Genomic DNA, 20243 nt, shown 5'->3' with positions numbered 1-20243 from the left:
TTAATTAAGAATTAAATTTGAGTTCGCTCTGAACAGGTTAATACATTAAGTGCAGCGCTAATCACAAGTAAATTTTAAATTAACCTTTATTAATTATTAATTAAAAATTAAATTTAATTGAGCTCGATCCGAATTGGCATTGCTACGTCCTTACAATTTCAAAAATACATAGAAGTACAACAGGTGATTTAAATCAATAACTTCTTAAAAAATCACTTTATTTAAATCGATTTGTTTTAAATTAGATAACCCCGGTGTAAAGAGTAAAGTGCATCGTCAGGGGCATATCAACGGGGGAACAAAATGAGGTAACATTCATCGGTAGGCCAAGGGTACTCGACTGGTAATTCTATTTTGGACACGAAATTCCACAGCCAGCGGATAAATATTCGAGAGTTCAAAAGAAAAATGCTTGGATAAATTTTGGCGTCCGCAAAAGCGTGGGTCTCTTGGTCCTGGCGGAGCCACGTGCGAAGGCGAGTAACGAGAAATACCCCCTATTTTAGGATACCTTCGTTTACATAATTCTATTTTAAGAATTCACACTTTTTGTGAATGGTTTTTCTCCACTTTTTCGTCTTCGAACGATTAATTCACACGCCGAGTCTCCCTACTTTTTCCTATAGCAGGGTTGCCACAAAATTTTGAGATTCAAATTCCCTGACTATTCCCTGTTTTCCCTGACCATTTTAAGTGATTTTCCCTGACTTTTTAAGGCCAAATTTTTATTTTATATTTGACTTTTATCAGAAGTTAATAAATTTTAATGAACTTAAATTTCAGTAAAAAGGTTATTGCAATGTTGAAAAATTTAGCCAAACTTTCAAGGAAATAAATGATAATCATAGAATTTGTCATAGATCTGGTCTAAAAAATAACCTTAAAAAGTGCCAAGATAAAATTTAATTCCCTGACTTTTTACAAATTTTAAAAATTCCCTGACATTTCCCTGACCTTTTAGGTCCATTCTTAAATTCCCTGACTTTTCAATGACGTGTGGCAGCCCTGTATAGAATCTGAAAAACACATTCCTGGAACTTTTAAAATAACTTACTAAGTTTAAACTTTGTTAATTTCATTTTATAATAGATGTCGCTAGCGTCGAAATAAAAAAGGCGGTACTTATAGGTACCCCTCGCGTTGTTTGGATCGTTTGTATATTGGTCAATAACATAAATTACAGCAATTATAAACCATATTTTTACATGGGGTGTATAATTTAGGTTTAAGCCCACTAAATAGAGTATAAGTTGTCTAATTATAATACTCTACAATGGCTCTCTGACGACGTTATCATTTGGCTATTTTAAATTATAGCTTCCTTTGCCATTAATAGATGGCAGTAAGATCGGTTTTTTTTCGAAGAATCGGATAGACTCCTAGCCATCTCTAATAACAGGGTCTTTTCATAATACAGGTGGCAATGATAGAGCCGACACTTGCTTTAAGATTGGTTTTGAGGTAGTTCCTCAAACCTAAAAGTTACGTTTTCAAACGTAATACAATTCGGATGTACAACTTTTTTTGGATAATGTACAATTTATATTAAGTACGTAGACGTACTTAAATTATTTATTAAAGCATAGCTTATTGTTAAATTAGAAGCGCTTTATAAAATTAAGTCGTTTTAAAAAATCAAAGGCTTATATCGTTTTATACATGGTCAAATTTACGTTATGTTAAAGTAATATTATTCATACAAGACTTCAAGCAATTTTCAATTTTTAAAACTTCCCTGTACAGTGGCGCCATACATTTCTAAAGCCAAAGGGAAGAGCGGCCAGAACTGCAAACGTTGGTTTTCCACACCAAATACCTGAGGTTATATTCAAGAAAACATTTTTGTCAACTCGAAATACCCTCAAATAAGTCAAGTATCCTTCATATTAAAAAAACTAATGGTAAGTGAAAATTACCCGTATGAGAACCAAATTTTAATTTTAAAATACCCAATTAAAATTCCAATATGTTTTAACGTTACAAAATACCCATTTAAAATTTTAATATCTTATACGTCAGGTATAGAGCTAAATACTTAAACGGGGCTGTAGAAAAAAGCTTACATTCTTAAATAAGGTGGTTCAAGACACGAACTTTTAACTTTCACTAGAAACAATGGAACATAGTGGTCCAAAATTGAATACTACCTACAAACAAGCTAGCTAGGCGTTCCCCGCCAACCGTAACCCCGACACTCCCATCGCGTAGCTCTCACGCCTTTTACCAGCTAAGACAATACGTTTACGTATGGCGTTGCTACGAACGCGTGTACAGCTAAAATCGTGAGGCTGCAAAACTCGGAGAAAATATTCAAAGGCGATCTTATCAGACAACTACGCTCGTCTTAAAAAGGGCGCGGATTGTACCTTATCCTCGCCTTCGATTTAACTATTAATTGAAACTGACGTAAAGGCTTAATTCTTAGCTGAGATCGGTTTCTATTGGAAACGCGAGAGCTCAAGGTCTGGGCGTTATGCGGCGCGGGGTCGCGACCTTACTTACAAAGCTACCCTTATCTCGAATAACGGACCCTCCCCCTTCCAATGGCACCCTTTCATAAATATCTCTCTATAAAAAAACAATCAAGCGGCGTATACAAAAAGAAATACTTTTCAATGAATAGAACTTAATTGTATTATTGTTACGAATGGTGAAAACGTTATTCAATTTTGAAATAATATAGTTGTCTGATTTAAATCAATTTGTTTTAAATGTTATTTAAATCCAATGATTTCTTAGAAAAATCATCGATTTAAATCACCTATTTTATACTGTTTTTTTTTCCTCAAATTTTTATTATTTAAATCACCTATTTTATACTGTTTTTTGTTTCCTAAAATTTTTATTATTTAAATAACCTATTTTATACTGTTTTTTGTTTCCTAAAATTTTTATTATTTAAATCACCTATTTTATACTGTTTTTTTTTTCCTAAAATTTTTATTATTTAAATCACCTATTTTATACTGTTTTTTGTTTCCTAAAATTTTTATTTAAATCTCCTATTTTATACTGTTTTTTGTTTCCTCAAATTTTTATTATTTTAATCACCTTTTATACTTCAAAAGTATTTATGAAAATAAACAAATGTAGGCTCAAACTAAAATAAATTTAGTTTTTAAATATTATTAAAATTTAATTAAAATTTTAGTTTACATTATCGATTTAAATTATTAACCAATATGTCAAGAAAAAAAATCAAATTAAAAATCAATTAAAAGTAATCAAAATTCGATTTTAAATCAAATTAATTTTTTCGATTTTGAAAATAAAATCCAAGAAATCAACAACACTGTAAAATAACACATAACGTGAGTCAATTTCGCATATTTTTTCTTCTTAAGAATCTCCAAGTTGCTATATTAAGATTTTTATTAGAGTTAAAAAAACGCCGCGAAAAAAAGTATCCATTATAGTAGGCCGGGTTGAGATTTAAAAAAAGGGTTAGCTACGTCACGATGACGTCAAAGAGTATAACAGTTCGTGTCTTCGGAAAATTGGCGTAACGCGTACCCAGAACATACACACACCCTTCGCGAACAGCCCTCCAAGTCGCCAATCTTAAGTGACTGCGCGCGGTTGGCGGGGGTATGGGGTAAAAGCTACGCACTTTTAAAGTTGGGGCGATGGTATAGGGAAAAGGACGTATTGCTACAACGTTAAGCTAAACTTAACTTTTTTCTTTTTCTAGTCGGTTGGGGAGGCGCCAGTATCTTGGAGCAATATCAAAATCTAAGAAAAGTGACATTTAGCCCCATAAATTGATTATTTACACTTATGGCCTTATTGAAAACCCTTCCGCGGATAACCTAATCATTCGCTATTCAAACAACCTTAAAAAACAAATATAATTAACAGGGTTGCCACCAAATTTTCAGATTTAAAGTCCCTGACCATTTTAAGCGATTTGCCCTGACTTTATTAAGGTCCAAATTTTAATTTTATCAGAAGTTAATAAATTTAAATGGACTTATATTTCAGTAAAAAGGTTATTGCAATGTTGAAAAAATTAGCCAAACTTTCAAGGAAATAAATGATAATCATAGAATTTGCCATTGATCTAGATTCTAGAGTAAAATTACTTACAAAAATTGTCAAGATAAAATTAATTTATCTGACTTTTCACCGAATTTATAAGAATTCCAAAAATAATCTGACTTTTCCCTGACATTTTAGGCCCATTTTTTAATTCCCTGACGTGTGGCAGCCCTGTTAAGGTTCAAGACAATTATTGAATATTCAAAAAATTAAATTTTAGGGCAGCAAAATCAATTTAAATATATAATAATAATAGTAATATAATATATAATATAATTAAGTAAAAACGTTTCACCGTACACTGAAGTAAAAAGTTGCTTTTAGTTCATTTTATGAAATTAATTTACAATTAATTTTCCGGAAGAAGTATTGCCAGTAAAATTTAAATATAAAAACCAAGTCATAAATTAAAAAAAATAACGAAGTTAACAATTTAAAATTAATTTTCCGGAAGAAATATTGTCCGCAAAATTTAAATACAAAACTCTTAAGTCATAAATTAAAAAAATTACAAAGTTAGAAATTTACGATTAATTTTCCGGAAGAAATATTGCCTGTAAAATTTAAATAAAAAAAAACTGGAAAAAGTCATAAATTAAAGGAAAAAAAGAGTAAAGTTAACAATTTACAATTAATTTTTAAAAGTAAATCTTCAGGAAAAGGGTAAAAATATAAGAAACCAGTTTTTCTACTAGAAGTTAGGTCAACATACTTTTTTGATAATTATCAGAAAGCCAGACTGGTTTTATAGCAATCTGGATAGTAAAGAAACGAAGCTTCTTCTAAATTATTAAAACTCTAACCCGCTACGCTCAGGCGTTTGACGTATACGATCGACAATAAACCAAGTCGAAATTGGATACGTCCAAGGTTAACCTGTTAATACTAAGGTCACCTCATTTCAATAAAAATGATAAAAACAACCAGGGAAAAACCGGGAAAGGTTACCTGAACCTGACTTCTCAGGGTCGAAAGAAGATTTAAAAAAAAAACAAAAGAGGTACACCTCTAAACTATAATTATTCGGAATAATTATCGAAAAGCGCAAGGTCGTTTTGGAGCCCCAGTCGTCAGGCTGTCCCGCTTAGCTCCGGAGCCAGCGGGGAAACAAATCTATTTATACCCACACAGAGGGGGGAACGGGGAAGGGGGCTAGACAGTGATAGATTAATAATTGAACAGAGAGAGCTCCTTAAACTTTGGAGCCTCTAAGACCATATTTTTCCCTTAAAAAAAAGTTAATTTTAACTCTAGTTGCTAATATTATCGCAAAAATTGCGAATAGCTAGGGAGTGTAAAACACCAAACGTCATTTAGGTGACTAATACACCATCTAGCCTCTTATACTAGAATCTTATGAGCCATTTTAAGGGGGGGGGGTGTTAAAAAAAACTTAAGACATTAACCACGCGTATTGTGGAATTTTTCAAGAGCGTTTTTTGACAAAAGGCCTAGTTAGACTATAAATTAGCATTTATGGAGCGTATAGTTTCTCAGAGCCATTCATAGACTGAGCTATATTAGACTAAAGTTGAGTCATCTTCTCCTCCCCCCCCCCTGTAGGAAGGCCTCACAACCTCCCCCCCCCCCCCCCGAAAACCGAGATGATAATAACGCCACACATCCTACAGCTATAACAATTAGACTACTATTTTCTTTAACTTCATTCGAACAGAGTACGAAATAATAATTACTTTCCTAAGTAAATTATTTATAAATTCTAGTTGAGTAGTTTTTACGTACAATTTCGTTAATATTTAAGTTAAAACGTCGTAAATTTTCGCCATGTTTAAAAGAAAAAGAAAAACATAAGTCGCCTCCTTCGCGCGGGATCTCAAAATAAAATTAGAATCAGGAGCAAAAAAAGTGACGGCGCCCGATTGCCGTTGGGGCGCGGGATGTTTCAGCCGCGACTAACCCTACACAACTCCCCGTCGTCTCGGAGAAAGTTCGGGGAGTTAAGAAGACCGAGACAAGAATGAAAAAAATAACGAGGCTCTTCTACCCCCCCGAAAAATCCGTTGGTAGGCCCAGTCAAGGGGGAAAATATGAGAACACCCCGAAAAAAAAAGGGACAATCAATCCAAAGCAACACACCGGGGCTGCTATATCTAAAAAGAAATCCAAAAATAAACGCTCGCGACCCTGTTTATTATAGGACTTATCTCTCCCCGAAAAACCCTCAACTGTAAGAAGGGGGAAAATAGGCCTACCTGTACAACCAAACATATTAGGCCAAGGGTTACTTTTTGAAACGCGTTTACTTCGCGTAAACAACCTGTTGATTGTTTAAATACGCGATTTAGGAGGACGATTTATTAACGTGGGGAAGCTTAAAAGGGCGCGAATAAAAAGTATACGAATGGGGAAAAGCTTAGTTCGATTAAGTGAACGAAGAGAAGGTGGTCTTACTTGAGAAAGTATCTCTGACCCGTCGCGGTTTTCGCCATCGCCCATCCAGGTGGCAAAGGTATTTCGTCGGTAATGTCATAGCTGTGCTGCCGAAGGTGCTGGTGTTGCAAAGTGTTGCTATTATAGGATTGCTGCAAAGTTGCCGGTGAAGAATGGGCACGGGGGTGGTTGATAGGAAGCCCGCTGGGGTGTTGAGGAGGGTTGAGCGGCAAGGGTGGCGGGGCGGCTTGAAACGTGGAGTCCGCGCTCGATTCGCGGCTATGCGAAGCCGATTTGGAGCCCCGTTCGGGTTGTTGAAAAAACGAAGGTGGAAGGTTCCTCAATCGCATGGGAACGCCAAGTTGCACTTGGCTATCCTTAGGATGGGTCACCGCTTTGAAAAGGTCATCCAAATTCGTTTCACTGTCACTACGTATGCGGACGATTTGATTCGGGCCTTTTTGCTGTTCAATGACGTCCCTGGCGTTTTGGGACATCTTGAAAAGTTACGCGTTTTTCGGACTATAATTTTTTCTTCCCTGATATTTCGCTTATTTCTTGTTAAAGGTAAATCCAGGGTTCGTAGTGGGGTTCGAAAAAAAATTTAAGGAGGGCACCCACGAAAAAAAATGAAAGAAAAATCCCTTTCTTAGGCGCGCACGCACCACACCGCTTCCTACGGGGCCTTCCGAATTGCCAACTTGCCAAGGGGGCAACTCAGCGCCTCCACCACTGTCACTTTGGGGACTCGTCTCGCTACCCGCTCACTCTCTTCGCCTACGACTCGCGTCTGCCGCTTCCTTGGTACCGTCAGGTGCGAGAGACATTTCTCTCCGTATCCTTCCGCCCCGAATATAGTCCCCTCGTTTCCTGCAAATTATTTTCCAACTTTTATCATTTCACACCTAACTTATAATTTAAACGAGTATAATTCGCCTATTTAAAATTCTACCCGACAATATCGTTAAAGGTATTACTTAAGCGTAAATAAAAGTGAAATGTTTTAAGTTATCACATTATCACATGACGTGCACTTGTAAACTAAACAAACTTGTAGTGCAACTTTTTTTGGAGTGAAAACATTTAGAGACTATTTACCTGTTTCCCGTGGTTCATCGTGGCTGTCTGAAAATGGTTGTACGTTGTTCCGCAGCTTTTCAATAAAAATACGAATTAACTATATCATCAGTCAATTAGTACCGATTCTGTTTAGGATAAATTCATTACATTAAAACTTTCTGATTTCTAAGTTTCTGACGCAAAATTCGTCAAAATGGAGTCGAGTCAGTCTACGAACATACGTTGCCATCTATCGACGTTATAGGAAAGCTTTAAAGCGCAGAATAAGTGGCGCGCCAAATTCAAAACGCAATAAACTATATGTAGCACAAAGTTTATGATAATTTTAATTAATCTCTTAACATTTATCAAACTTACATAGTGTTGCGGAGAAAGTTTAAACCCAGCTCAATTAAAAAATGGCATAAATAAATTACAACAGTAGAAACTGGCTTTTAAAGAGAGTTTGGCAACGCAAACTTTTTTCTTAATAAGAAAAGTTTGATATTCTAAAAGCCAAATATAAATGATAGTGGGCAGGATACAAATTGAAAGTGCTTCTAAACAAAACTTAAATTTTTTAAAGAAATAGTTGGTCTAAACTGAGAGTAGTTTTCTATTAATTATTAACTGAATTTTAACAGCAACGTTTACCAAATTCTTTAAAAATTGAATATTTTTCATTATAAGGAAATTAAAAAAAATTAAGACTAGAGTTTTATTTTTCCTACAAAATATTTCAATCCACTTACCAAATTTTTATACAATCTAATATAAAACATAACTCCGTTGTTATCACATTAAACTCTTTCTGAATAAAACAAAACAAAATAACCAATGTCAATTAACAATTATATCTACCTGTCATATGGTATTTGAATTACCAGTATTTTCTTTTCAAAAATTAAATATATACTGAAAACTTGAAAAGTGAAATAAATTCAAATAATACTCTAACTAGATACATTTAAAAATAGAAAGTTATATTACAGCAATGCAGGTATATTTTCTCAATACCAAAATTTAGCGAGTGCTTTTTTTATAGACCATTTCTTTTTAATAATTCAAAGGCAGCGCGATTTCAAAATGGTAGCCTCCAGAAACAAAAAACAAATAGTCTATACGCCAAAAACAATATATCGGTGTATTTATATCTGTTTTGCACTCAACAGTAAGCGTTAATTGAAAAAACTATACTTATTCTCGCATCCATGAGATAATTTAAATACAATTGGAAGTATATCTGACGCAAAAGTAACGAGAGCTAAGGTGCAATATCATTAGGTTGAAATTAAAAATTACTACTTTTATCTCTTTATCAACCTGTACTCCGAGAAATATGATATGAAATGGAAATATTGAAAATACTTCTATTTATGTAAAATATTTTAATCAATAAGCTTATTTATATATATGGGCAAAAACCTTTGTACGTATACGTTTTATTTGTAACCACAAAACATTTTAGCAAATATAAGCGTCTATTATTCTACGCTTAACTAAAACACTAATGACAATGCACCATTTACGCCAAAAATTATATTATTTTCTTATTAATCTAAAGCTAAACGTCCACCGTAAATTGGGGAAAATATTTATCTCCTTGGTATGATAGTTTTACTGGTTTGGGTCTAAGACACGAGACAAGACCCTTAGAAGTAAACGGCGGACTATAACCTATAATAGTTATATTAACAGTTTAATACTATTAAATACCATTAACGTAACTTTCGATTAAAATATATAACCTAAGAATATAGTTCTTACGATTAAAAAATAGCTAAAGCCTGTACATTAATCGGTTCACGTGACATATTTTAAGCCAGAGAAAGCTTTATATAATCGTAACATTGCGTTTTAGAAGTATAGATTAACCTTAAAGATATCTTCGTCTGGTTAAATATTGTACTAACAGTTCTTTATAACCAGATTAGTTTTAGTATTGAATTTCACTCAGTTCCGAGAGATTGAATTAAGGGAGGGTTCCTAATGATGAAATTTTGGTCATAGTATCGCGTTATTTTAGGGGTTTGAGAAGTTTACATAGATCATAGAAAAGGGTTGCTCGGGTTCGATCTTGGAGTGTTGGATACGGCATTGCTCTAAAAATTGAACGATAAGTTTCTTTACAATTATTTGAAATAAAAAAAATTTACAACTTACCATAAAGGGATTGGCTGGTGTTTGAATAGATTGCGGACCAAGACCACTATTGTTCATCTTTGGATTTTGTAACATACATCTTATTGCATCCGGTGAAGAGCCTATTCCCCAAAAATTGTTAGACGTAACTTGGTTAGGAGCGTTGCCACCCCAGTGATTAGCTAATCCGCCATTTTGTTGATATTGAGGGCTTGGTATTCCGTTAGGCGACCCAATTAGCCCTTGCGTGTTATTGAAATAAACTTGTTGCATGTTTGCTGGAGGAATTTGGCTGTAGTTGGTATAGTTGTCTATAACAGGGCCGGTTAATACTTTTGACTGGTTGTTAAGACCAAATTGACCAAACCCAACTGACTGCTGTGTGGGATTAGCTACTGGAGCTTGCTGTTGGAATGGATTTGCCTGAAATACGCCTTGATTTGGGTTTACGCCATTATTAGCTGAACTCCAAGTAGATGTTGTTGATGTAAATGGGTTAGCCGTTGCTTTAAAAAAGAAAATCAATAAAATAACAAAATAAAATTATGTCAAAGCTTACAAGAAAAATCCAAGTAAATAATAATCAAGGTTATTTAATATACTCCAATGTTGCCTCTTGTATATTTACTTGGTTCCTTCGTAATAATAGTAATTACCAGCAGAAAATATAGAATTTTGCTGTTGAGGGTTGCCAAATAAGGAGGAACTATTGTTATTGTTGTTAGTTAGAGTGACGGTCGTGTTGGTGGCCACCCACGATGAGACTGGAGCAGGTGGCGTCACAGATTGGGTTGGTTCTTGATGAAACAAACTGTCTAAATCAGCCAGGGCAGCGTAGCGATCCGCCGAAGGGGGTTGAACCGGCTGGGGCTGATTAGCTGGTTGAATGGGTGAAGTGATTGTCGAAGGAGGCGACGTCACGTTTTCAAATGCGTTGCTGGAAAAAGTGGATGACGCGCTGCTCGACGAAACTGGAGAAAACATTCCAAAACTTTTCGAAGTTGTTGTGGCTGGAAAAAAGTGCCTCGGTTGTGAGGAAGTCGCCGGTCCAGCATCCGGAAAGTTTGCTTGGTTGTAGTCGGTAGTAGTATGGTCGGTAGAGTAGGAGAAGGGATTTGATGGCGTCAAGGATGGGCCAGGGGTTTGCGGAGAGGGAAAGGGTAGATCTGAAGGGCGAACTGGGGTGGCTTCCATACCACTACTGCTGCTTTGATTTGGTAAAGAAGGGGTTATTCGATCGGGGGTTTTTGAGCAGCTTATTTCGGGGAAGAATGAGAAAGGATTGGTCAAATTAGGCGAAGGACTAGACATGGAACCAAAACTGGGTGTTATTGGAGAGCAAAAGGAAGAATTGGAGAGGTTCAAAGAAGTTGAAGCGCTTGGAAAAGCGAGAGTGGAAGTGATAGGTAAAGCTAAAGAAGTTCTGTCTGAAAAGTGAGACTCTGAAGCGTTTGGAGAATGGTGAGATTGAGAAATGGGAGATACGGGTCGCAGATAAATTTTTGAAGGTAAAGATAAGGCATTAGTGCATATATCGGAAGCAGACTTCGAGCTTTGTTTAAGTTGGGACTGAGAGTTAGTCGCAAGATCATCCTCAAAGGACATCCAACCAGGAGGAGGAGTGAAAGCTTTGCGATGTTTGGCTGTGGAAGCTTCAACCCGCAAATGAGGGGAATAGAAGGAGGAAGAAGGTTGAGGGGAAGGCCGTGTCAAAGGGGTCGAGAAACTGTAGGCCTGAGGAGAGGATCCCTGCGTGAATGAGAGGCTCGAGGGGTGTGCTGCAAGGGAAGCCCAAAGACCCAAATGGCAGTGCAGTTTGAAAAGAAGAAGTTAAAGTGAATCTTAAGAAAAATAACAGACTACACTAACTAGGCCTCAGAGAGTAACAAAAGAAGCAAAGTACCAGGAATAAACAAAAATATACAAATTGCAATAACCAAGGTTCTTAAAGAGAATATTTAAAAATGCATTTCCTCAAACTTGGCCTTAACCATGGTTCATACAACATATGGAAAGCTGATTTCATTGATTTTTATAGCTTGTTTTAACCTATTTTTACCTGATAATTTCAGATACAAGAGCACCTTAGGTTTAAATATAAGAAACCAAAGCAGCCCAATCATTTCCAACCCTCAAAATTTTCAATAATTCCCTGGATAGTTTCCTGACTTTTGTCAACAAACTAATTAACCTATATTTCCAGGTTTGTATGAACGATGCATAAATTTTTTAAATGAGAAGCAGAATTGTCAGTACTCAGTACAAATAAAGACAATCACCAAATTAAATTAAAAAATTTAAGCAAATTAAATTGAAGAAGTAAGGCTGCTAGTTGATCAACCAACACTTACAAGGAGACGACCCAAGGTAATAATCACCGATTTTGTTCAAATTCGGGTATGGTGTACACCTCAATGTACCTTAAAAAACATGTTAGGGAAAAGTTGCGACGGGCTTTCGTTTTGCCATGGCAACTAAAAACGTTTTTGACAACATGATTTGGGATTTTTCCATTGAAAATAACATGGGAACCTTTTAAAAAATTAAAAATTTAGAAAATTTCAAAAACGTTAAAAAAAATTAAATTTAATCAAGTTTAAATGCAATTTGGTCAATTGGGGGACCCTTAAAATCCTTCAGATTCCCATGTTATTTTCAATGGAAATAATTCCAAATGATTTTGTCAAAAACGTTTTCGGTTGCCATGGCAAAACGAAAGCCCGTCGCAACTTTTCCCTTGCAGGTTTTCCAAGTTACATGGAGGTGTACATTATACCCGACATTGAACAAAATCGGTGATTATCACCTCGGGTTGTCTCCTTGTTAGTTGAAAAGAATATATATATATATTGCAATTTGCAAGGATATACCCAACAGAACTGCGAAACAATAAAAGTAAGCCACAAAAAAGCTTTGAAGGAAAAAATAAATAACTGCAACACATGAGAATATAATGCACGCCACCAAACAAAAACTACTAGGAAAATCAGGCAATAAATCTACGTATTAATTGTAAATGTACACCAAATAAAGATATTTCTTCCTTTATAATTGATAATAGCTTAGAATACAATTAGACCATACAAGTTCACATTGTTAAAATGCGGAAGAAATAGAAGAGTATCTGACAAGTACATTTTCAATAAAGTAGGAAAAACACGTACTCCAAAATGAAGCAGCAGTAGATAGCTTTGCACCATGGAAGGGCTACTCATTGAAATATTATCAGAAGTATATAGTATATCTCTTATGAGGGTAGTTTCCGTCTAAGTAAATAAAATAGCGAAAAGCGTAGCTTGCTGTGTTCACGTTTTAAAATATAACATTAATTATTAGGCCTGATGATGTAAATTGTAAAAATTACACCAGCCAGGGATATTTATTGATCTAGTACTGATATTTTATTGGTCTAACATGTTAGAAAATGCGTGCAAATAACATTTGATGTTGAAGGAAGAATGATATCTAAGAGATATACTATACTCTCTGATATTACGTATTTCGATAACTAAATTTTGGCAAAATTTTAATTTAAAATTTTTATCAAACCACAAATCCTAGCAAACTTTTCTAAAGTGGACCGATATGTTTAGTTCATATTGGCATATTCTAAACTAAACCGCAAGTATAGGGTTAAAAAAATACGAATAATGATAATTTATACAGGAATGCATATACTGAAAACGTAAATAGGGGAATGCATATACTGATAACGTAAAAAAGGGGTACGTGCAACTTTACAAATGTCCTTGCTCTAGCTAATATCGATTCAATGAAAATTCACTCACCACTATCATTGAATGCATTTTCAAAATTGGCAAAATTGCCATTGGCAATGGAATAGGAAACTACAATGATAAAAACGGATTTTTTTTCAACACTTTTAAGAGTGAAACTTAATATTAATCTTACTAACCTGAATTGGCTGTTTGAGAACTTGACTGAGAGGCGCCTAAAATACCCGCATTTGACACCTGATTAGGGCTGGGAGTTCCAAAAAAGTCCGGAGACCCAAATAACGAATCTACAGATTTTTCTTGAGCCATGTTTTGTCTCGTATTGGTCAAAGTATTTGGATTTACCCAATTATTTGAAGAAGCCTAAAAAAAAATATAACTAAATAAATTCTCAAGCGAAATAACATAAAATAATAAAGGTACAATATAATAATATCAAAGGGGAAGCTGCTGAGGGTGGTAATTTGTAACCCAATATTTATAAAGAAATTCATTAGAGAAAGGTCTTTGTTCCCCCCCCCCCCCAGCTGGAAAATTTAATTATTTTAAGAGGTATTAAATGACTGAAATATAATATGCTAAAACCTTCTAAGCATACAGTGTAATTAAATTAAATGAAGAGGTAATAATTTCAAGCTACCACATTTTAATTATCTACTAAATAGGGTACAAGCTAATATAGAGTGCCAGCAGCTTGAAACCCTGCGACGTCACCAATGTTAAACGTCTATTGAGAAAAAACCCGAGTTTTCATGACAACCATTACGGAAGCTACGGCTGTGACGTCACTAACTTTTAAAAACGCATCAACTGCTAGCACTCTATAGTAACGTATTTAATTTTACTCTCTAATATTGAAACAGACTTTACACTATCAAAATAATCAATCCACCCCCATATCAACTGTCAATACGCCTCCTATTATACTTACCATGGGCGCCGGAGAGCTATGGACGACTAGAGGAGGTGCGTTTCTACCCAATAAATTGGACAGCGGTTTTGTCTCGGGCATATGTTCGCTTTGCGGCGTGGAGCTTTGACTGGATGGCCCACTGCTGCTGGTTGCTAACTGAAGACCAGAATGATGAGCGTGATCTTCCAATATATGATCTTGCATGTTCCTAACTGCTTTATCAGGATCAACGTACCACCGTTTACGTTCGTATTTCTGAATCATAAAGTCTTTCACTTTCTGTTCATCTCTCGGTTCAGGTTCCAATAGTACTGATCGTGTGTCGTACGTTCCTAACCATACATATCGGCAATACTAGGAATATTATCAATCATGTTAGATAAGCTAAGAATATTCAAAGGAAACTACGAAATTCCTTTACTTCATTTCCTTTATTTCTGATAAACTCTATTTCCTCTGGAGTGAAAACAGTCATCGTTATAGATTTGACTCTGTGAGGCGGATTCAGCCCTCGTCTAAAGTTAAAATTAAATTTAGGGGTGAATTAATTATTCTAGTTTTGCAATTTGCATATGAAGTATTACATTAACCCACATAATTTAAGCTGAAAAGGTTCTTCACCCAATTTTCAAATACACCACCTTTACAGTGACCCCTTTGTAAGCTTATACCCCAATTATTTTTTTAAAGTAATTTTTTTTTCTGTATAGCCATGGCCCAAAAAACTAATAAGCATAACTAAATCACTGAACAAGGCGGTTACCCACGGTTTAGTTAACGGATCGAAATAGACCAAGGTTTCGACTTGAAGCGATTTTTAAGACCTAGGCTTAAAGGATACGCGTGTTGTCAATGAACTAATACCAGTATTACTTACAGCATCCCACTACAACTTGTACAAACGAAGGATCCGACTGTCATATTTACGTAAGTTGGACCCCTCTGATGACAATCAAAGCATTGTTTATTAGCTGGCAAGGAAGCGAGCTCACGCAAAGTTCGAAGAGTTTTCTCTTCTTGCGATCTTTTTCTAGCAGCCATTTTGCGTGTCGAAGCCAAGTTACAAGCCAATTTTCCCGAAATAGTTAATCAAATTAACTTCATTATCTCATTTTCCGAATACTAATATATACAACTAGAGAAAAAACACACAAGCCGAAAGACGAACGAAAAAACCGAGATTTTGGAAGAAAATAAATATTATCCTTCCCCCCGATTTCGAAAAAAATGGGATCAAAAGAAGCCGACTGTCGCGCAACTAAATCGTCGAATCACTGAACTTCCGCAAGTCACAACCGACCAACGTCACGCCGACTTACGTATTTCGATTTACCTTAAAAAGAGGTGGGAATACTCTCGCCCCCTGGTGACGGAACTGAAAAGCAACGGCGCCTAATCTTTCGTAGGAATGAAAATTAATGCAAATGCTCCGATAGCCGAAAGATTAATACTTCTATCTAATAAGTGGGAAACCCACCAAAATAAATACGATTTAACCTTTATCAAAAAAGGTCACTGCTGATGTTTCATATTTTTATCTCAAAGGTTACCCTCCACAATATTACCTTATTTAGAACTTCAAACGAAAAAATATACCTTTATATTTAAAATCGTTCTGATAAAAACGAATTTATTAACAGTACTTTGTACATTTTTTCCTCTTTTTCTATGAAATCATTAAAATGGGAGTATAAAAATTACAGTGCCTGGTAAATAAATGGGGGTTTTACTGAAATATATTTACAAATAATTAGAATAATATGTATAATATAAAAACTGCATATCGCTTTCTTTTTCTTACATCAGTTCTTTTTTTTAATGGGTCTCTTACTGGCATATTTTCCAATAATGTCTTTAACGTGGGGTTTATGGTCTATCACTTTCACAATTTGCTGTTTTACTTCGCAAACTTGATCTTGAACTATCTTACTCCGTTGCAAATTACCCTAAATAAATAAATATTTAAAAAAAAAAGAACAATAAATTAAAACAAAATATAACATTTACTTTAATAAGATCAGTGACTTTTCCAATAATTCTATCCTCTTCGGCAGTCAACTTTTTGTTAGAAACAGGCCCTGATTCAATAAAATTGAGAAGACTTGACATTTGATTGTAGACATTGTCTTCTAAATCGACCTGAAAATTAATTATAGCGTTAACATTATGATTTATAATTGTTTACAATGAAAAGACTTACTGTATCTTCCATTTGAGTCATCAAATGGTAAACTTTCCAGCCGTTGATTTTACTGAGGACACCTTTTTGATTGGCTAACTCATTTACGGATTGTTTCTTTTCATCTACAAAAAATTTACCATAACACTTCGAAACCTTTTTTTTAACGGTTATCTAACCGACTTACCTTTAGGTTTAACGTCGGTGTACTTCAGAAAATGATTATGGCGAGATTTCCAAGTGTGTCTATAACATTGTAGCAGCGACATACTGGGTCTTTTACAGAAAGTAACCCATTTAGCAGATTCCTCCTCCGCTAATTGTTTTTGTAACATTAATTCGCGTTCCTTTCTCTCGATTTCGCGGATCTTTCTTTGAAAATAATCTTCATCCATTGAATTTGACTCCAAAAGTTCATTGGCGGCTCTGTTTAACATACGACGCATTTAAAAAGATTGAATTACTAAATATCAACTGAAGGAAATTACAATTGTTGTTTTCTGGGCTTCTTGCGAGGGGAAGCTTCCGCGGTTCCCTGCTGTTGGGTGCCATTTGTATTTGACAGTTGGGAAATTCTTTTATCAACAACAGAGCTTTTTACAGTTTCAACGGCCTCCGTTTTAAGCACCACTGGTTTCTCCTGATTATCTTTAGCAGCCACACCGTTTTCTTTCGATGTTTCACTACTGAAGATAAACTACTTCGTGAAAATTTTATCTCTTTACCTAAATTAAATAACACTACTTACGTAAAAGGTTTCGGAGTTGTGCCTGTTGTTGCATTTGACGATGTAGATGCCAAATTGGAGAGTATATTGGGTATAATTGGCGAAGAAGATTCTGTATTTGACATTGCAACCAGATTGGATAAATTTTTTCTAGCCGTAGACGATGGTCTGAAGAAAAAAAGTTAAGAAAATTATATACAGTCTTACTGGTTGTTGATTCGATAAGTGTTTAACGCACCCGTCTAAAGTTCGTTTGCGCAAAATACTGGGTCGTGGAGAAGTATTATGGTTTGTATGCATAATTTGCGGCTGTTGAGCTGCAAATGCGGATGTTATAGTTGCTATTTTAAAAATGAAGCTTAGTTACGTTAAATTTTAACGCAGAAAATGTGGAAAACAATGCAAACCTGGTCTTATCGGAGAAGCTAGCGTTGTAGTTGTAAAGTTTTGGTTGGTGGCATTAGCCGAATATGGGTGCATCGCAATTGTATTTTGCACTTGGTAAGACTCGTAATAGTAAGCCGTTGGTTGGACAGCGTAAGGAGTTCCCGATGCAGGAGCAGGTCTGGGGATGGATGCAAATCTAATTGGTCCACTGAAAATTAATAAAATTTAATTGACAGTTTTGAGGTCAAATTGTTATTGAAAGTATACCTCTCGCTTATATTATCCGATAAAACAACAGTTGTTGGCATTCCAGCTGTATTTGAGACTGCAATGTTCTGCGGTGCATGTGCTATATAAATATTCCCTCTATTCTCCTGAGTTTGCATTTCGCCTTGTTTTAAAGGCGAATTCAGAGGCTGAGGGTAGACTTTTGCAACAGGTATCCCGGTTGCAGTCGGTGCTGCAGCCTGAACCACTCGTGGTTGGCCGACTGATGGTGATATTTGTTGATTGGTTGATGGTGCCACAACTGCGTTATAAAAACCAAGATTAAATGATTTTCCAGCCACTCTTCCTCCAAAAACATACTTTTCTTTAGGCCAGCAATCTCAGTCACTTTCAAATGATGACCGGGAGGTACAGTAATAGTGCCGTGTTGGCCACCAGTCGTGACTACATGACCAAATGATTTTCCTGAGACAACTGTGAGTGTTTGATGAGATCCCATAACAGAGGAGCTTTGGGGCACTAATTGTTGCGACGCTGTTCTCAAAGTAGAGCCCGGTGCTATAGACACAACGCAAGTTGTAGGTATTGTCCGGCTCGCTTGGTTAGTCGTTGATAACGCAACCGGAGTAAGGGAACCAACAGTATTTCCAGACATGGCACTTTGTGGAATTATGTGCGCCTGAGAGGCAGCCAAAATGGTTGTGCCCGCGGGTTTATAGTAGCTTTTATCTCCAATTTGTTGAACTTGGTGCACTATGGGTTGGGAAATGTGTATAGGCTTGCCACCAGAAGCTATTGCGGTACGCACAGTGGCCGTATCAAAGACACGGGCTGAAGGATATCCTAGTTGGACACTGGCCGTATGACCTCCACCAGGGCTGGAAAGGCGAGGTATATCTAATACCTGCGTAACATTTCCTGGTGTGGTTGTCTTTGCTAATGTACTAGAGGTTGTTCTATTGACCAAAGTCGCAGTACGAGGCTAAACAATTCAGATTTAAAAATGTATTATTTACACAGTCATATGATATTATTGAAAAATAGAGCTTTTCAGACGAGGCTTAATGTTTTAAACTGAACCATATTTAAGCCCGGTTATATAAGGCTCCTCTGAAGTAGGTATAAATATAAACTTACCACAGCAGTCACGCCAGTTGGTCTAAGCATAGGAGTAGCAACTGCTGATTTTGGACCAGCACTAATACTAGCTACAGCTGCTGGACCTTCAAACATTTTTTTAAATTAATTTTAATAATAAAATTTCTAATAAAAGTATTTTGAAAGTACCTCTAGGTACGTGTGAAGAATACAATGTTGGATGGGATGGTATATTTTGTGGAAGGGGGTGAGAGCTTCGAATTATTGATGCCATAGGAACTGGAGTATTACCAGTATTACTCGTCAAAGACATGACAGGGAAAACAGTTGTCATGACATGACGAGGTCCAGAGGTTGTACCATGACTTAAAACAGCAGTTGTGGCATGAGCTTGATCAGAGCTCGGTCTAACGACTAAAAAGGTAAGAGTTTGATTTAAAATGTCCAAATTCTGAGTCAAAGAATTTAATGAGAATTCTGTTTCTAATAAATAAAAAAAGGTAAATGAAAAGTAATTACTGGATTTAGAGGTTAAAATTTGAGTAGAGCCAGTTGTAGGCAATAATGGTACTGAGCCAGCAACTGTTAATCTTGGACCAATAGGCATTCTTAAGGTCTAATAATTTGGATAATTTGATTACTTCCTTATTTTAGAATATTGTAATTAATATTATTTGGAACTTACCGTAAAATTAAGTTTAGAGCCATCTATTACATTAGGTGCGTGTATGGACACAGCGTGAGTTGATGGTAATTGAACAGTTTGGTTTGAGACTGGGCTTATATTTGATGTTGTAATTATTGTCTTTTGAGCTAAATCTATGGGTTGCTGTATTTGCTCAATTGACGGTTTCACATCAGAGATACTGGGTTTTGGGTTTAAATTCATTTTTTTATAAATTAAATTACTCCTGGCTTCCTAAGTTAAGTCGGAAGGGGAGTGGGGGCACCAAAGCAGCAAAAATGCTTGAATAAACACATGGAAGTCCTAAATGCTGGCAAGTTACTGTTCACGCGTAAGAAATCACGATACTTCAATCAGATATATCAGCGCGTATAGTTATGCAACACAACATTATAATTAAGGCCATTATTATATCAATAGAGTAAAATTCAATTTAACATGACGTTCAACATTAATGCCCAAACTAAGCCTTTGGTCACTACTATCATAAATTTTATATCAAATTAGGTACGCGGTTTAAATACTAAAATTTCCAATCTTATGAATATAAGAAGGAATATTAACATGATATTAAGAGAAACACCGTATCAACATAATCCTCAATTCTCTGGTTCTCGCTAATACGACTTTTTGTTCCATGCTGAAGCACTGAGCAGACC

General features: G+C 35.6%; 3 protein-coding genes across 8 annotated transcripts in view; all 3 read right to left on the bottom strand.

The window, feature by feature from the left end:
• Nucleotides 1-7663, bottom strand: part of LOC149952001 (transcriptional coactivator YAP1-like) — a 52026-nt gene extending 44363 nt beyond the window's left edge. For all 3 annotated transcript variants that reach the window (XM_090168467.1, XM_090168468.1, XM_090168469.1), the window contains exons 1-2: nt 7528-7663; nt 6451-7299 (exon numbers count right to left, since the gene is read on the bottom strand). In XM_090168467.1, coding sequence (XP_090024593.1) covers nt 6451-6926 — 476 coding nt within the window. In that variant the 5' untranslated portion in view covers nt 6927-7299; nt 7528-7663. The remainder of the gene's footprint in view (nt 1-6450; nt 7300-7527) is intronic.
• Nucleotides 7664-8537: 874 nt separating this feature from the next.
• Nucleotides 8538-15598, bottom strand: LOC149952000 (uncharacterized). Of its 2 annotated transcripts, none has more exons than XM_090168465.1 (8): nt 15158-15598; nt 14702-14795; nt 14299-14634; nt 13547-13730; nt 13419-13478; nt 10287-11408; nt 9652-10136; nt 8538-9590 (listed from the first exon to the last, which is right to left on the bottom strand). In XM_090168465.1, the coding sequence occupies exons 1-8, from the start codon at nt 15319-15321 to the stop codon at nt 9537-9539; spliced, it is 2499 nt and encodes an 832-aa protein (XP_090024591.1). In that variant the 5' UTR covers nt 15322-15598; the 3' UTR covers nt 8538-9536. The 2 variants fall into 2 exon arrangements, with proteins under 2 accessions (XP_090024591.1, XP_090024592.1); XM_090168466.1 differs by having other exon boundaries at nt 10287-10640; nt 15158-15591.
• A 279-nt stretch (nt 15599-15877) lies between these two features.
• Sap130 (Sin3A-associated protein 130) lies at nt 15878-20243 on the bottom strand. Of its 3 annotated transcripts, none has more exons than XM_090168463.1 (14): nt 19585-20243; nt 19419-19515; nt 19089-19313; nt 18939-19024; nt 18162-18783; nt 17841-18102; nt 17594-17781; nt 17425-17527; nt 17208-17354; nt 16948-17142; nt 16647-16885; nt 16481-16584; nt 16288-16419; nt 15878-16226 (listed from the first exon to the last, which is right to left on the bottom strand). In XM_090168463.1, exons 1-14 carry the CDS (start codon nt 19786-19788, stop codon nt 16083-16085), a joined length of 2748 nt encoding a protein of 915 aa, XP_090024589.1. In that variant the 5' UTR covers nt 19789-20243; the 3' UTR covers nt 15878-16082. The 3 variants fall into 3 exon arrangements, with proteins under 3 accessions (XP_090024589.1, XP_090024590.1, XP_090024588.1); XM_090168464.1 differs by having other exon boundaries at nt 16948-17145; nt 17425-17503; XM_090168462.1 differs by having other exon boundaries at nt 16948-17145; nt 19585-20242.

The sequence above is a fragment of the Leiobunum rupestre genome, chromosome 3, assembly GCF_980474605.1.
Source record: "Leiobunum rupestre chromosome 3, qqLeiRupe1.1.hap1, whole genome shotgun sequence".
Classification (NCBI taxonomy): domain Eukaryota; kingdom Metazoa; phylum Arthropoda; class Arachnida; order Opiliones; family Sclerosomatidae; genus Leiobunum; species Leiobunum rupestre.
Note: the sequence above shows the minus strand (reverse complement) of the source record. Positions and strands in the feature narration are given on the sequence as shown.

Bases quoted from the DNA above. Each gene is read 5' to 3' on its own strand.
- LOC149952000 (XM_090168465.1), bottom strand. From the start codon at position 15,321: ATGGCTGCTAGAAAAAGATCGCAAGAAGAGAAAACTCTTCGAACTTTG. The intron at 14,635-14,701 runs GTAAAGGAATTT...TAATATTCCTAG, and splicing joins TCAGAAATAAAGGAAATGAA to TATTGCCGATATGTATGGTT. The intron at 11,409-13,418 runs GTGAGTGAATTT...CTTCCCTTGCAG, and splicing joins AAATGCATTCAATGATAGTG to CACACCCCTCGAGCCTCTCA.
- Sap130 (XM_090168462.1), bottom strand. From the start codon at position 19,788: ATGAATTTAAACCCAAAACCCAGTATCTCTGATGTGAAACCGTCAATT. The intron at 18,103-18,161 runs GTATGTTTTTGG...TTTATAACGCAG, and splicing joins GATTGCTGGCCTAAAGAAAA to TTGTGGCACCATCAACCAAT. The intron at 17,146-17,207 runs GTAAGTAGTGTT...GTTTATCTTCAG, and splicing joins ACAACTCCGAAACCTTTTAC to TAGTGAAACATCGAAAGAAA.